Source organism: Vigna umbellata, chromosome 1 (assembly GCF_029865625.1).
Source record: "Vigna umbellata cultivar VRB3 chromosome 1, Vumbellata_1.0, whole genome shotgun sequence".
Taxonomy (NCBI): Eukaryota; Viridiplantae; Streptophyta; class Magnoliopsida; order Fabales; family Fabaceae; genus Vigna; species Vigna umbellata.
Window position 1 is genome coordinate 70,382,481 of NC_142165.1, and position 14,976 is coordinate 70,397,456.

General features: G+C 34.0%; 1 protein-coding gene across 2 annotated transcripts; it reads right to left on the reverse strand.

The window, feature by feature from the left end:
- Positions 1 to 8,139: 8,139 nt before the first annotated feature.
- Positions 8,140 to 14,648, reverse strand: LOC124829359 (uncharacterized). Of its 2 annotated transcripts, none has more exons than XM_047302854.2 (5): positions 13,844 to 14,648; positions 12,268 to 13,378; positions 11,237 to 11,647; positions 9,281 to 10,882; positions 8,140 to 8,958 (listed from the first exon to the last, which is right to left on the reverse strand). In XM_047302854.2, the coding sequence occupies exons 1-5, from the start codon at positions 14,320 to 14,322 to the stop codon at positions 8,395 to 8,397; spliced, it is 4,167 nt and encodes a 1,388-aa protein (XP_047158810.1). In that variant the 5' UTR covers positions 14,323 to 14,648; the 3' UTR covers positions 8,140 to 8,394. The 2 variants fall into 2 exon arrangements, with proteins under 2 accessions (XP_047158810.1, XP_087960255.1); XM_088104129.1 differs by having other exon boundaries at positions 12,268 to 13,395; positions 13,844 to 13,982.
- Positions 14,649 to 14,976: the final 328 nt, after the last annotated feature.

Here is a 14,976-nt window from a genome sequence, read left to right on the forward strand (position 1 = left end):
GGAGTTTTGAGGGAAAATATACCGAAGTAGAGGATGTAATAGGGAGAGACAACTGTTTTAACTTTTTTTAATGTTGGGGAGGAGCAAGAGGATGTCTCCAGCTTCTCTATGGATCCATAATATTTTCAATTTAACAATCATATAATCTTGGTTTGTGGTTGGTTTTTGGTTTAAACCTTCAAATGTTCTTCATATTTGTTGAGAAATTTCAAGTAGGTCATTTTGTTGATAACGGTCTCAATTGGATCATAAATTTGAAAACTCGTAACAATTAAGCTCTTTCCATTAACTAGTGACAGACAACGTCAATAGATGTTGAGCTATAATGTTTTTAGAAGACGTGTCATTGTGTATTAAATTTACTAGCTGATATGTTTTATAATCATGATTTTCACGTGGAGGCTGAAATTGTTATGGTTGCCTTAACATTTAAAGGGGTCCTTCATGTAGAATTTGTCATTGTTCTTCGTCTTAGGAAAGAAGAGGTTGTGGAAGGCAGAACTACAACACTGTTTAGCTGAGCAATGTCTCATTCGTCTTCGTCTTGCACATGCAACAGTTAGGGCATTCAACACAGTAGTGGCGGAAATGTGAGTTTTCTTTTTTGGATTTTGACGAAGCAGTAGATGTGTGTTGTTGTTGTGTTGTTGAACAGGGTAGGAGTGAAGATTTGGTTGGCTGCAACTTCTTTCAGTGGTACAGTGAAAAAGGAATTGAAGAAAGTGGTAAAGATATATGTGGAAATATGCTGAATGTGGAAGAAAGGAGTCAAAGTGCGAAAAATGAAGAAATGGTTAGAACTTTGATGAAGATGGAACAAAGAGATATGAAAAAGATGAAAATAGCTTGTTTAGAGAAATGTGTTTTTATGTTGAAAAAGTGGTTGAAGGTGTTAATGGGGATGATGTTTGTTATATGTGTTTTTAATGTAATTGTAATATCAATGTTAATGAAACTTGGTTGATTTGTTATAAGAAGTTTATGTAATGTAATTGAGTATTTGTAATGTTAATGTGTATTTTAATTATAAAGGTTATTGATTAGTGTTTAAAAAAGTGTGCAAGGCAAATAAAAAATGGTGTCTGTCTAGAAGCAAATATAGTTTACTCATTACATGAAAAATTGTAGTCAATAAGCAAGAAGGGATATTCAACAATGGTCATTAATAAATACACCAAAAGAAACCTGATAATATACTTTAACATAATCCCAAAGTTATTAAAATACATGACATCCTCTTTCACAAAGCATATACATGCTTTGCATTAGGAATAAAAGAAAGGGTTGTCCAGGGATTACATCAAATATAAAACATTGTCTTCAATATTAAACATTACATCAAACATTGTCTTCAAAATAAAAGTCCTAACATTGTTTACTAATTAAACATCAGTTGATTGCTTAATAGGAAGCAGATATGTTGGTGGAGATATTATTACTTCAGTTTGTTGTGGTGCAAAGATTGTTGATTCAGTGTGTTGTATTGGTGATAATGCTAATTCTTACCATTATTTAAGCATCATTTTAGTAGCAAAATCAACTCTTTTCTAGCTTGTAACTTGCTTAATCATCTCTTTTATTTTAGTTTTATGAATAATTGTATTTTGGACTACTTTGATGTAATTTCATCTATAATTCATTTATTTTGTAGCTAATAATGTGCTTGGAAGAATCTCCAACAATGTAAAGAATTGAAACAGCCACAAAAACAAGCATATCTGCACAAAAATGAGAAAAAGAAGCAGTGCAGCAGAACCGCGCCCGGGCCCCCTTTTTCCATGGGCGCGAGCGCTAGTGCACCACAACTGATGCACGCTCGGGCGCCGACCATCTAGGGGGTGCTTGAGCGCCATTTTTGTTGACATGACATATTTGCTCTATTTAACTCAGAAACACGAAGAGCTTTAGGTCTTTGGTTCTTTGGAGGTGCGATTTCACTACTGGAGCTCATGAAGGCCGTGAGGAGCTTGTAGGAACATCTCATCCTCTTCCTTTGGCTTTCCTTGTTCTTCCATCCATGTTTGTAAGCTCTAGGGTTCTCCATGGAAGTGGAGAACCAAATCCATCTTGTTAGGGTTAGATGTAATCTCTGAATTCTTGTGTAATGGATGATTGATTTGAATATATATATATATATATATATATATATATATATATATATATATATATATATATATATATATGCCCTTTCTATCAATTGCTAGTATTCTTGTTTCTGATCATAAAGCTTGCATATAATAGGAATGTTCATGACTTGATTTTGGGGTTTCATGGATTATGGGGACGTAAGATGGAACCTTGAACTGAAACAAGAGTCCTTGTGGTCATTGGTTCTAAGGATGGAAGATGATTCACATGTTTTCTTAAGATCCTAGCTCATTAATGCGGGTTTGCTTGTTAGATTTTCCAAGTGATTGGAGTTTAATAGGGAAAACCTAGGCTCTTTCACCTAAGGGATTAGGGCTAGAAGTTTTTGTGGATTGACTTTAGTAAATTGATGGAGAGGAGATAAAATTGGGTAAGCACAAGAGTGAAATAGGTGGAAACTAACCTTAGCTATGTCATTTCACACCATTTCCAGTCTAGTCCATATCAAAGTGTCTTCAAAAACAAAAGTCCAACCTTGTATATTTGTGAATTTAACTTGTTGCACATATTTGTAAATGATGTTATGTTCTATTAAATCTAGATGAGTTGTTAATCGCACAATTCTCTAGTATTACGAGTCTCTTGGAAAAACGATAATTGGTCTTATCATTTTATATTACTTGAAACGATTCGGTGCACTTGCCGAATCACAGTCAACAATTGGAGGTCTTTGTGAGCAAGATTTTTTGTTGTATCTAAGTTCTTGCAGACACCACATCTTTTTCTGGTCTCACCCTTTCTTAATTCACTTTCATTCTTCTTCATCTCCGTTGCCTTTAGTATTCACTTCTTCTTAGGCCTTCCTGGCATTGTTTTTCTCTTTGGGGTTAATATATCTAGATATGACGTAATTTTCCACATATGTTGACCATTGATAGGATAAATGATTGAGTTATAGGTCTCTTCATATGTTGACTTCCTAAACCAATGCTTAACGTATTTTTCTCCTTTTAAATTCATAAATTTCATTGCAACCATAATAATTTCAGCCTCTACGTGAAAATCATGATTATAAAACACATCAACCAATGAATTTAATATACAATGACACGTCCTCTAAAAAAATTACAACTCAATATCTGTTGACGTCGTCTGTCACCACTTAACAGAAATGACTTAATTGTTACTATTTTTCAAAATTTAGGACCCAATTGAAACCATTTTTAACATGAGGACCCACTTGAGATTCTTTAACAAATATGAGATGATCCGAGGGTATAAACCTTAGTTTTTATTCCATATGTTTTTAGTTTTTTTTATTGTTCCATTGCCTTAAGTATATGTTAATTTCTAACTTGTTTTGATAACTTAAATTAGTGCTATGACTAGTGTAGCTTATTTTTCCTACTAGTTGTGTTGCTTAAGCACCATCCGTAATAATTTTCTAGTTAATCTAATGCTGCTAGCTTCTTTGTTAAACTCGTTTTTCCTGTTTTAAATCCATGTAAAATATGTTTTTCTCAAGCTCAAAAATCTCTTTTCTACCAAATTTGTGTTAAGTTTAATTGGTTTTGTTCACTTCAGTGTAGGTACTCCTTTGCATTTCTTAGGTTAGCTTAGCTTTAGTCTTTAGTTAATATGGTGGTTTATTGCTTTGATTGTTGTCTAAGTTGTTAATTTCATTCAGTTGCATAGTTTTTGACATATCTTAACCTAGGATTTTTGCTCTTTGCAGAAGTATTGTGTTATGTTTAATTCTTGTACATTTAGTGCTAGTCTGATTTCAGATTTTGGTTCATCTTATTATCACACCTTATCTCTTGATATGTGCTCCCTGGTTTGTTCAAATAAGCTCTAGCTGGTGCTAAATTTTCAGAGATCTTAAACTCAAAGTTTTCGTTACTAGCTATGCATTGTTCCATCATGGCTAAATATTGGTTCATTGTTTTCTCAAGCACCAACTAGAGCTTTTAGTGTTTAGTTCCATTTCCATTTTAACACTTGTTTTAGTTCTTAGTTAAGCATGCATTTCACTCAGTTTGTACTGCATTTCACATTTTCAGTTTTGCATCATATTAATTTTCTGTTTCTTTGAAGTCCCTGCATAGCCCTTCTTTTCTGCATAATTCTTCATTCTTAGCCTTGCAATATGTTAATTTTGTTGTTGTACATTGTTATGGTTAACTACCTTTAGCTTTCTTAATTGCATTTTACTTGCTGTTTTCATTAAACGCCGCCGCCCCCTCCCTCTCTTTGTCCTTGGATGGACTAACCTAACTTAGATCCTATACTAGTAAGAGAAAAACATAGTTTTTGTTTGATGAAGTTTGGTCATTATCAATACAAGGTTTGGAGGAAAGGAGGGAGATGAATAGTACTTGGTATTCGTATGGTAATGGAATAGGGAGCATAACTTATGATATGGTCTGTAGCAGAATGGATCTAGCACATGCTATTAGTGTGGTTAATAGATTAATAGCAGATCCTAGACGTGCTCATTGAGAGGCTTTGAAGTGGGTTTTGAGACATCTGAGAGGAACAATAGTGTATAGCAGTGTACCCATGATAGAGGGGTTTGTAAATGTTGTATGCAATAAATGTTGATACCAGAAAGTCACTTTTTAGGTATAATTTTACGTTGTTTGGTACTGCAATTTGCTAGAAATCAGTTGTGGTTGTGATTGTTGACTATGACAGTGAAAGTGTCATTAATCTAGTTGATCATCAAATTTACCACAGGAAGACAAAACACACAAACATTAGATTGCATTTCATGAGAGACCTTATTAAGTTTGGAGAGGCCAAAATCTTCAGAGGAGAATCTGCAAATGTATTTATAAATTCGTTGCCAAGATCAAGATTCAGACAATGTTTGGAGCGAATTAGTTTTTTTGTTTGAGAAGGAAGGAAGATGTTGATGAGAGATCTTACATGATTGGAATCAAGGTGGAGAATTGTAATTATCAACTTTAAATAATGAGCAATAGAGAATGTATTACAGAGTTGAGTCATACTCTGTTAGATCGTATGATGGAAAGGTATGATAGAAGGGGCAATAGAGATAATTTAGTAGTGCTTGAACAGATAGTCTAGTGCAGCATTTATTAACCACGTCTGTCTTAAGAGTTATCTGTTATTTCTTTGCCTTAGATTATATATATATATATATATATATATATATATATATGTAAGACTATCTATGCATAAAATCTTTCAATATCAAAAATTACTTTCTTTCAATCTCGTTGATTGTGTTTTCTTTTTCTTTAATTATTATTGTTAATAACCAAATTAATATTTAATAGAATAATAGTAGGTGATTGTGCAAGTGAAAAAAACCTAAGATTTTGTATGTGACTTGTAAGTATTTTTATCAATATTTTTATATATTGAAGATTTCTCTAATTTTGACTAATAAACAACTCTTCCCGGAAATTGGATATACACAAGTGAAAAATTGGATTAATCATATAAATTTAATTTTTTTTAATTTTGGTTAAACTTTCGTTAGAATGTAAGAAATTAGAAGAATTACATAACTATTATTTTAAATTATATTAGGTTAGGTAAAAAAGAATATAATTAGTCCATTTTAATGGATTAGAAGTTCAATCCATTTAATGAAAATTCAATTCATCTATTAACATTTTTTCACGGAAGGCCATATCTATCCATATAGAAGCAACATTATGATATATTTATTATTCACTCTTAACTTTGGAAAAGAAGAATGAGATAAGTTTAATGAGTCTCATTAAAGGTGAAAAAAATTGATAAAAGAAGTTAAAACTATGACTTTTTTTATCGAGGTTCTTATTTATATATTTTTTTAAATGATTAATCTATTTTCTATACCTACATTAACTACTAAACATCTAAATATCTTCTCATATATACCTATATACATCAAAATATTTATACATATAATTATTTTAAAAACATATATATTAATTATAAAATATAATATTGATGAGATTATCTTGAGTAACATCATCTACATTCATGTAGATGCAACTGACTATCACAAATGGAAAAATAACACAATCACACAAAATAGGATACGTTAGAGTTTTAAAAATTTGCATACATGTATATATTAAATCATACACATATTATAATCACATATAATCCATATATTAATTGTAAGAAATATAATTTCAATTCATCTATTAAATATATGTCATAATCAAGTTTCTAACTTTCATCTATTGAATACCTCTCATGTCATAAGTTATTGACGTCATCATAACTTTTTAACTTTACTTTGGAAAAACTTGCGTTAAATTAGACTCAAAGATGTGTATCTCTTAAGCTATTTTCACTAAGTTTCACAAGAATAAAGCTACATAATAGGAACTTTGTCCACTCATATGACAAGGTAAATCTCTATAATCTAACAGAGAGTTCTTTCTCACCCTTCAACAATATCTATAAAGTCAAAATTCATCTTCAAAATCTCAAATTCAATTCAAAATCTAAATGTCGCAACATAGTACTTCCTCTCGAAAAATAACTATGTTCACAACACACCACATGTTTTCTTCTTCAATGTTAGTTGAGGAATGTATTTGAAACCTCAAAGAAATTTAACAAAATTGGATTAAAATTACTAAATTAACGTAGTTTTAATGAGGAGGGACTAAATTAGTCAAATATTTCAAAGAGAGACTAATTCTAATTTTCACTAAAAGTTTAGATACCAAACACATATTTAATCCAATATAATAATATGGTGAAAGGGAAACAAATATTAAAAATTAGAAACATTTAAAATGTTTTTTTCAAGTTTAGAAAACACTCTCTCACTTAACTATCACTTCGCTCATCCAAAGAAAAATGCCCACCCACTGAATTAAACACATGTTAAAATTCACTCAATTAGACGTGTTAGCACTCCTAACAACTTTTAGTCACCCCACAAACAAAGTGTTTGCTAAACAAACTAGGGCATTTTCATAAAAAAACATATTGTCCAACAAGAATTAATTCGCCTAGAGATAAAACCACTAGGAATTATTATTTAAACACTTCGTCCAGCAACAAAAATTCTTAAATTTTGAATTAAACTAAGAGAGAGATTTGCTCTCCCACTTACTACATAATTCATGCAATATATAACAGGTGATCCAATTGGTTCAAACTAGAATTTTTATTCTTAACATGAATAATTTTGTTTCAAAATAATAAAAATTTGAACTAATTTAACTCGAGTGAAATATTCTTATTTTTACCACTTAACATACAACAAATATCTCATTTTGAATTCATTCATTTAAATTAAACAATTTATCTCAAAATAAAGAACATTCAAGCAATACACAATTCATGCATAAAATCAATTATGACAATATGACCTTCAAATCTAGATCAACTATCCTAAGATACTATCAAAATTTAACTAGCTTCCTTAACCTGTTAAGGCTTATTTGATCAAGCTTAAGTTCTTAAATCCACTATTGTCACATGAAAATTAAACTTGTACACAAAAATTCTAATCAATGATTTTAACATACCTTTATGATCCTCGACTGATGAAGATTCATCTTTAAACGATAAATCTTTAAATGATAAACAACACATGCAAGCCTTATACCTAGGCATGTAACCATTTCCATAAAACCATCTCAATAGAAAAGGGTAAAGAGAAACTCACTGAAAAACGATTTCTGATCAGGCATAAATGTTGTACTCTCTCTAAAGTGGACTTTGATTTACAAAAGATGAACAAATCTTTTATAATTTAAAAAAGAAGACAAAATGTGATTTTAGAGGTGGTGGTTTTTAACAAATGAAGTTTGAATAATTAACTTTTTTTATTTATAAATTGTTTAGCTTAAATAATAAAATATTCATACTTTATCTTCTTTAAACTAGTTCTACTCTTAAATACATAAACTGAGTCCTTACAATTACATTCATCAAATGCCTTTGTGATGTGTTTGGATGAGAAGGTTTTGAACAATAAATACTTTGTATAAAGAATTTAAAATACTTTATAGATATTTATAATAATTCATTTTGACATTTAAGAGGAGTAATGCTCGAAAGTAATGGAAATTTTAAAAGGACAATTTCTATTTTATCAAACAATGACATGCCCCACATCAAGAGAGATTACATGCCTGGCTTCATTGATGTTCAAGCAAATGTACAAACAAGAACAATTCTTCCACTAAAAGGCAGTCATAATCTCAGCGGAACTATGTATCAATCTTTTCTCACCAAACCCAACTCATATCACAAAGAAAAGAGTAGACCAATCAGAATAATGGAGTTGCGTTTAAGTGTAGTAAGAAAATAAGCTTCTCATGTTCCAGCATGTCCAATTCCATTGACACTCACCTGATCACCACCTTCACGAGTGCTGAAAAAATTGGCCAATTTTTCTGAGACAGATTGTAGGCCTGTGTCCAATGATTCTTCCCCTCCATCATAATCATCATCTCCTTCAAAGATTAAATAGACCCCACATTTTCTTAACTCCAACCCCGTATCAAAAGGTGGATTTCTCTTGCTCACAGAAAATTTATCAGCATCTTTTAGAAAGGCTACCAGCTGATGGTAATCATGGAACCTACACAAGTGCATGTGTTCTTCATCTGTTCGAGGCACCCCACAGATGTTTAACACAGTCTTAAACAGAGTTCTTCCCCCTTTGAGAACATTTGCTTCAACATCAATCAAGCCTGGCATATCATCTCTCTTCATGTTGGGTATGTCAATGCTGTGGTTGATTGAAATAATAACACCAACAAGTACACTCTTTAGCTCAAGATTTTTACGCTTGGAAAAGCTCACAGTTTGCCCAGAAAACCATTCAGGTAATTTGCTTCCAGGCATGCTTAAGTTCTGTAAATTCCTCAGTGCAACCTGTCACATAAATACTCGTTGTTTAGAAGCTATAAGAAGCAATAGGAAATTATTTAGTCCTTATTTTTCAATTTATGTATATTTTGCAATTAGTCCATGTACATTTTCTATTCCTTTGACTAATTTACTTTTTAGAAATTAAGAAAAGAAAATATATTTTATTCTATTCCATTTTAGTCGGGATAGTGACAATCTAAGGTCACATTTTGTTTTATTCAAAGGGGACTAAAACCAAAATGTATCATATTTCTACTGTTCAATTTTTGTAAGCATATATTTATCCATCGATCCAAGGTTGATGAATAGGAAAGGGATGAACAACCTTCGAAAGTCTCTTTTGTATTTGTGAGGAGCATGCAATGCAACCACTCATGTACAACCTTCTCAAGGACTTCAAGCTTTCAAGACCCGGAATATCCCCCACTTTTACACAGTTTGTGAGATTCAACTCCTGCAGGCTCTCTAAATTTGACATGTCATGGATAGTTTCTAATGAAGAACAGTTTTGAACATTCAGCTTAATCAGGTTTGAAGGAAGTGAGGGGAGAGAGCTCAGCTGAGTGCAGTTTGACAGTGAAAGGACCTTGAGGATAGAAAGGCCCTTCAAACTGGAAGGCAGGCTGTGAAAATCATTCCTGTCTAATTTCAAAGTCTCCAATAGTGACAACTTCTCAAATTCATCAGGAATTTTCCCAGATATTTTCCATGCACGGGCATCAAGCTCAGTTAGCAAGGTCAGATTGCAGAAGGAAGATGTTAGTACAAAAGGGCTATGGTTCTCTTCAGGTTCTGCAAGGAAGCTACTTTCATTGGTATCTAATTCAGGCCTCTTTGCCATTTTCAATGTTCTCAAGCTTGACAGCATCCCAAAGCTTTCAGGTAAGCTTGACACAGTTGTTTCCTCCATGAAAATGTGATACAGAGATTTCAAATCTCCTATAGAAGCTGGAAGCTTTCTGAGCATTCTGCATTTGTTCAATCTTAAGTTGACAAGATTTTCCAGCTGCCCAATGGATTCTGGCAATTCTTTGATATTACCATTGACCGTGTTCAATGTAGTAAGAGATGCTAGGTGGCCAATAGATTCCGGTAAGTATTCAAGATTTTTACAATTCATCAACTTAAGTACCCTCAGTAGCTTCATCTCTCCAATCTCATCTGGCAAATTTGTGATGGCTGTTCCATCTAACTGAAGTTCCACAACTGAGGCCAACGTTTTAACTGAATTTGGCAATTGGGTGAGAAGTTTACAGTTTCCAACTGATAATTCCCTCAGGTAAGATAAAGAACCAACAGTTGTAGGGAGTTCCTTAATTGCAGTTCTATCAACCAGAAGTTCTGTCAATGACATGAGATTCCCTACAGAATCAGGAATAACAGTGAGAGATTCACACCCCATCAAATTGAGTGTCTCCAGGTTATTTAACGATCCCACAGACTCAGGTAATTCTTCCAACCCAGAGTGATATAGAGATAATACTTGCAAAGAACACAGGTGTCCTAGAGAATTAGGTAGCCTTCTCAAATATTGGCAACGTTCTAAAACAAGCTGCTCAAGCTTCGTGAGGCGAAAAATGGACTGGGGCAACTCTGCTATTGCAGTGTCATTAGCATGAAGTGCTTTCAAGGATTTCAGGATTCCAATATTTTCTGGCAACGATTTTAACTTGGAGCAGCCAGAAAGAAAAAGACTCTCCAGTTGTTTTAGCCCCGAGACATCAATGGGAAGGTTGATAAGGCTTGAACAACGCGTTAAATTTAAACTACGCAAGGTACTCAAACAGCCAATTGATTCATGAATCTTAGTTAGATTAATGCAGTTCTCCAAATCAATCTTCTCTAGACATTGACACCCAGATAAGTCAGGTATAGCAGTGAGTTGGATGCAGTTGGAGAGGTTCAAGACCATTAACTTCTGTGGCACCTGCTAAGCATTGTCATGTTGCACCATGTTATTTATATGTATAGTGAAGCAAAAGAAAGGGAAACACGTCTACAATAGTTTCGAAAGAATCTTATGATGTATGTATAATGATAACCAAATTAGATAAATACTCCATGACCACTTCAATTTTAGGCAGGTGTTTTTATAATAAGAATCTTTAAAATAGATTTTTGAAAATAATGTTTCATTAAGTGGTTTGACATGTGTAATTCTCTTCTTATCATAAAGGATTATAAGAATTGTGTAAAGAAAATAAGTGTCAAGAACCTCATCATTATATCATATAATACCATGTCTTTGGTATTCATACTACACAAGATAGCTAAAGCACACCTTGTTGTGACCATTCCATCCCCACAAAGTTTCCATTTTCTTGCTGTTTTTGAGATCAAGGACAGCCAGCTCTCCTGGCCAAGATTTCAAAGGCATGCGTTCTAAAGGGCACCCTTGCCATTGTAACCACTTCAGTTCAGATGGAAGAAACTTGCCCTGTAATTTCAGATTGTTGATCTGAAGTTGTCTCAGATTAACCATTGGTTCAAAGGATTTCGTGTGAAGTACAAACTCTGTGTTTTCCTCTGCTTGAGGTTCAGGATGATTCTTAAGGCATTGTTTGATGTAACATGATATATTTCTTAAACTTGGTCTCCATTGAAACTTCTTCGGAAAAACTGATCCGAACTTTCCCTTATAAAACCTTTCTTCCTCAAAATCAAGTACAATACCTTGAACGCATCTAGTTCCCTGCATTAAAATATAGGATATTAAAAGATCAAACCTTTAATCAAATTAACGTATTGAAATGTTCCAATCAACAAATACCATGCACACCAAACATTATTCATTTATTAGTCAAACAAGGACGCGAAGGTATTACATAAAATACATCAAAGGATGCAAATCTGAGTTCTATAACCTCAAACATCAAAATTGACACATTATTAGACAATGTTTTTTGTTTTGGTAGGTCATGAATAGACAATGTGTGTTATATGTATCTCTCACTTTGTTGTATTACATGCATCTTTAAAAAATATTCTACAAAATCAAAGGAAACAAATCGTAAAGGTGTCGAACAAAAGATCATATTTTTTTATAATCAACCAGCATCTCATTACTGAGAAAGCCCATTTGTCTATTTGTACTATGTCTTCTGTTTATATTTATTTGTCTTGCCCTTTCTCCAGTCACCTTTTGAATAAAGAATGAAAAATGATTTTGGACTCTGCTAGTTTAAAGCTTTCTATATTTATGCAAATATTTTAGTACTGTGGCACTTCGTCGTACAAATAGAATATAGTTTCTAGACATTAATCAAACAAAGTCGTGTGAGACAAGGTGTAATGCAATATAATTATCATTACCTTGTGACCCTTCAACACAGTCATGATTTGAGCTCGATCCCACAGTCTACTACGCGAACCAGGATCCACAAAGCTTTCATCCATAACAATTTGCCTTCCCATGTCTCTAATTTGATCATGCATCCACACAGTATTATCCGGAGTGATTTTCATCAAGCACTTCTGCACTAGTACTGTGATAGCAATCTCACCCCTGAAACCACAACCTCTTAACACATCAATCACACCATCACGCTTCATTTTCTTTTGTACAAACAAACAAGCAATATCAAGGAATATACACTTCTCTTCTTCATCTAAACAATCGTAACTTATCTTCAACACATCCTGAAGATGGTGAGGGCGAATTAGCCTTAGCTTCTTCACAGCATCCTCCCATTCCTCCTCCCTCCTCTTACCAAACAAAAACGAACCAAACACTTCCAGAGCCAAAGGCATTTTTCCCGTCAGGGATATTATCTCCTCTGATAAACTCAGAAGATTTTCTGGTGGTGCACTTCTTCTCAGTGCATGATAACTGAATAACTCTCGAGCTTCAGAAGCATACAACTCTCTAACTTCATACGACACAGTTACATGATTCTGAGTTAGAACTTCTGTATCCCGTGTTGTGATTATCACACAGCTTCCATCGTAAAACCATTCCCTCTTACCAATCAAAGCATCAAGCTGCTTCACTTCATCGACATCATCCAAGACTAGTAAAACTCGATTCTCACTAACTCGACCTTTGATAGCAGAAATACCAACATTGACATCACCGATGGAGGGAGACCCTGCTCCAGGAAAAAGGTCTTTAATGATTTTGCTTTGAAGGGAAACCAAACCATCGTGTTTTGATGAAACTTGTCTCACGTCGGAAATGAAGCAACGGTGCTCAAAACGGTTAACAAGGGCATTGAAAAGGGCCTTGGCCAGGGTTGTCTTACCAACCCCACCCATCCCATACAACCCCAAAACCTTGACACCATTGGATTGAACTTGCAAAACTTCCATCACCTTCTCAACACGTTCGTCAAGCCCCACTGCAAACTCAGGCACGCCCATAGGAGTGTTACTCAACTCTTTCAACACCCTTCGTACCAAACGCTGAATCAGATCATTTTCCTCACTGTCACAAATCAATAACTACACAGCATTCACATCACAAGAAGGAATAATTCCATGTTCTAATTAAATTGTTTCATATTATTATAGAAACCAAATTATCCCGAGACTCCTCATGTTTAGTCAAATTTCCCTTTATTTTTCTGTTTATTACATTAACCTTCTTAATATATTATTTGAAAACCGCAACACACTCTATTTTCAACATGGGTCAATTAAATTTTCATAAAATTTAAATTTTTTCCTTGCAAAAGTCATTCTTTCAGTTCTTGTACACGACGGCAAGGTGTTCCCGCAGTCAATCTTTTCATTAGCAAAAATTAGAAACAAATTTGGAAAACGTTGAACGGCATGTAAAATCATGTATCTCACTACTTTCAATATAAAAAAAAAAAGTTTTTTTAGCGTAATTGCATTTAAAAAGAAAGGGCAACGCAAAAAAATTGAAAAAGAGAGCAACGCGAGACACCTGTGATTAAAAACCCAACCAGCAATTCCACCAACTTTCTTCAACGCTTCCTTCCATTTTGAAACCGTATTTTTCTCAAACCTTTTTTCATGCGATTCGAAACCCGATCCGAAGGGACCCGATACGTGTCGGACCTGCGACGGGTCAACCCGGTAGAAAACGGGCAAGAGGAGTCTACCGGTGTCGCAAATCTTGGTGAGTTCCTCAAGACACCAGTGTGAAGAAGCGTAGTTTTCAGATAAGATGACGATGAACGCTGCAGAGTCATCAATTCCCTTCATCAGCCCATTCGCTACCGCTTCCCCACGCTCCAACCCCTCGTCGTCCAGGAACACGCGAACCCCACGCGTCTGCAGACTCTTGTACAGACCTTTCGTGATAGTGCCGCGCGTGTCGGTGCCTCTGAAGCTCAGGAACACGTCCCACCGCAGCCGGAACGCTCCCGGCGTCGCCAATATGACGTCTCTTTCCGGTGACATCTGTGGTATGATCGTTCCAATCTTACACTTCCTTACTCTACCCAGAATTTGTCATACTATTCTTAAGAACTTATTTGCTGGCCAAATCCCATTATACAACTGTAACTTCTCATAAATTTCTGAAAATCTCATAAGATCTCTAAAAGAAGTATAAAAATAAATCTAAAATATTTTTAGAAAAGAAAAAGAAAAAAACTAAGAGAAAAGAATGAGAGAAGAGTAATTTCTGATGATGTTTAGTGGAAGAAAGGCTCTATTTATAACACAATTATCCATGTTTTGGCGTTGAATATTATGCTGCCGTGTCTGCATGTCTCTAATTTCTTCAGTCATAATGCATATTTCTTCTACTCAAGCGTAAATAATTGAATTTGGTGGATATACGTAGTTTTAGTGGGGTTGTGATGTTGAAAAAGAATTTGTGAAAAAGACAGCACTGATAATTAACTTGTAAGCGGTGCAACTTTTTTTCTTCTACTTTAACCTGCGTTCGCTGTCAAGTGACCCAAATTCAAACGCATGTTAAGTTCGAATCTTTAAGATGTTATTGGTAATTAAATTACGGATTTACTATGTGTTTGCATAATCGTTTGTACATGTTTTTAAGCATTAAAAGTGAGTGTGAAGTAAAAAGTTTTTATGTTGAACGAGTGG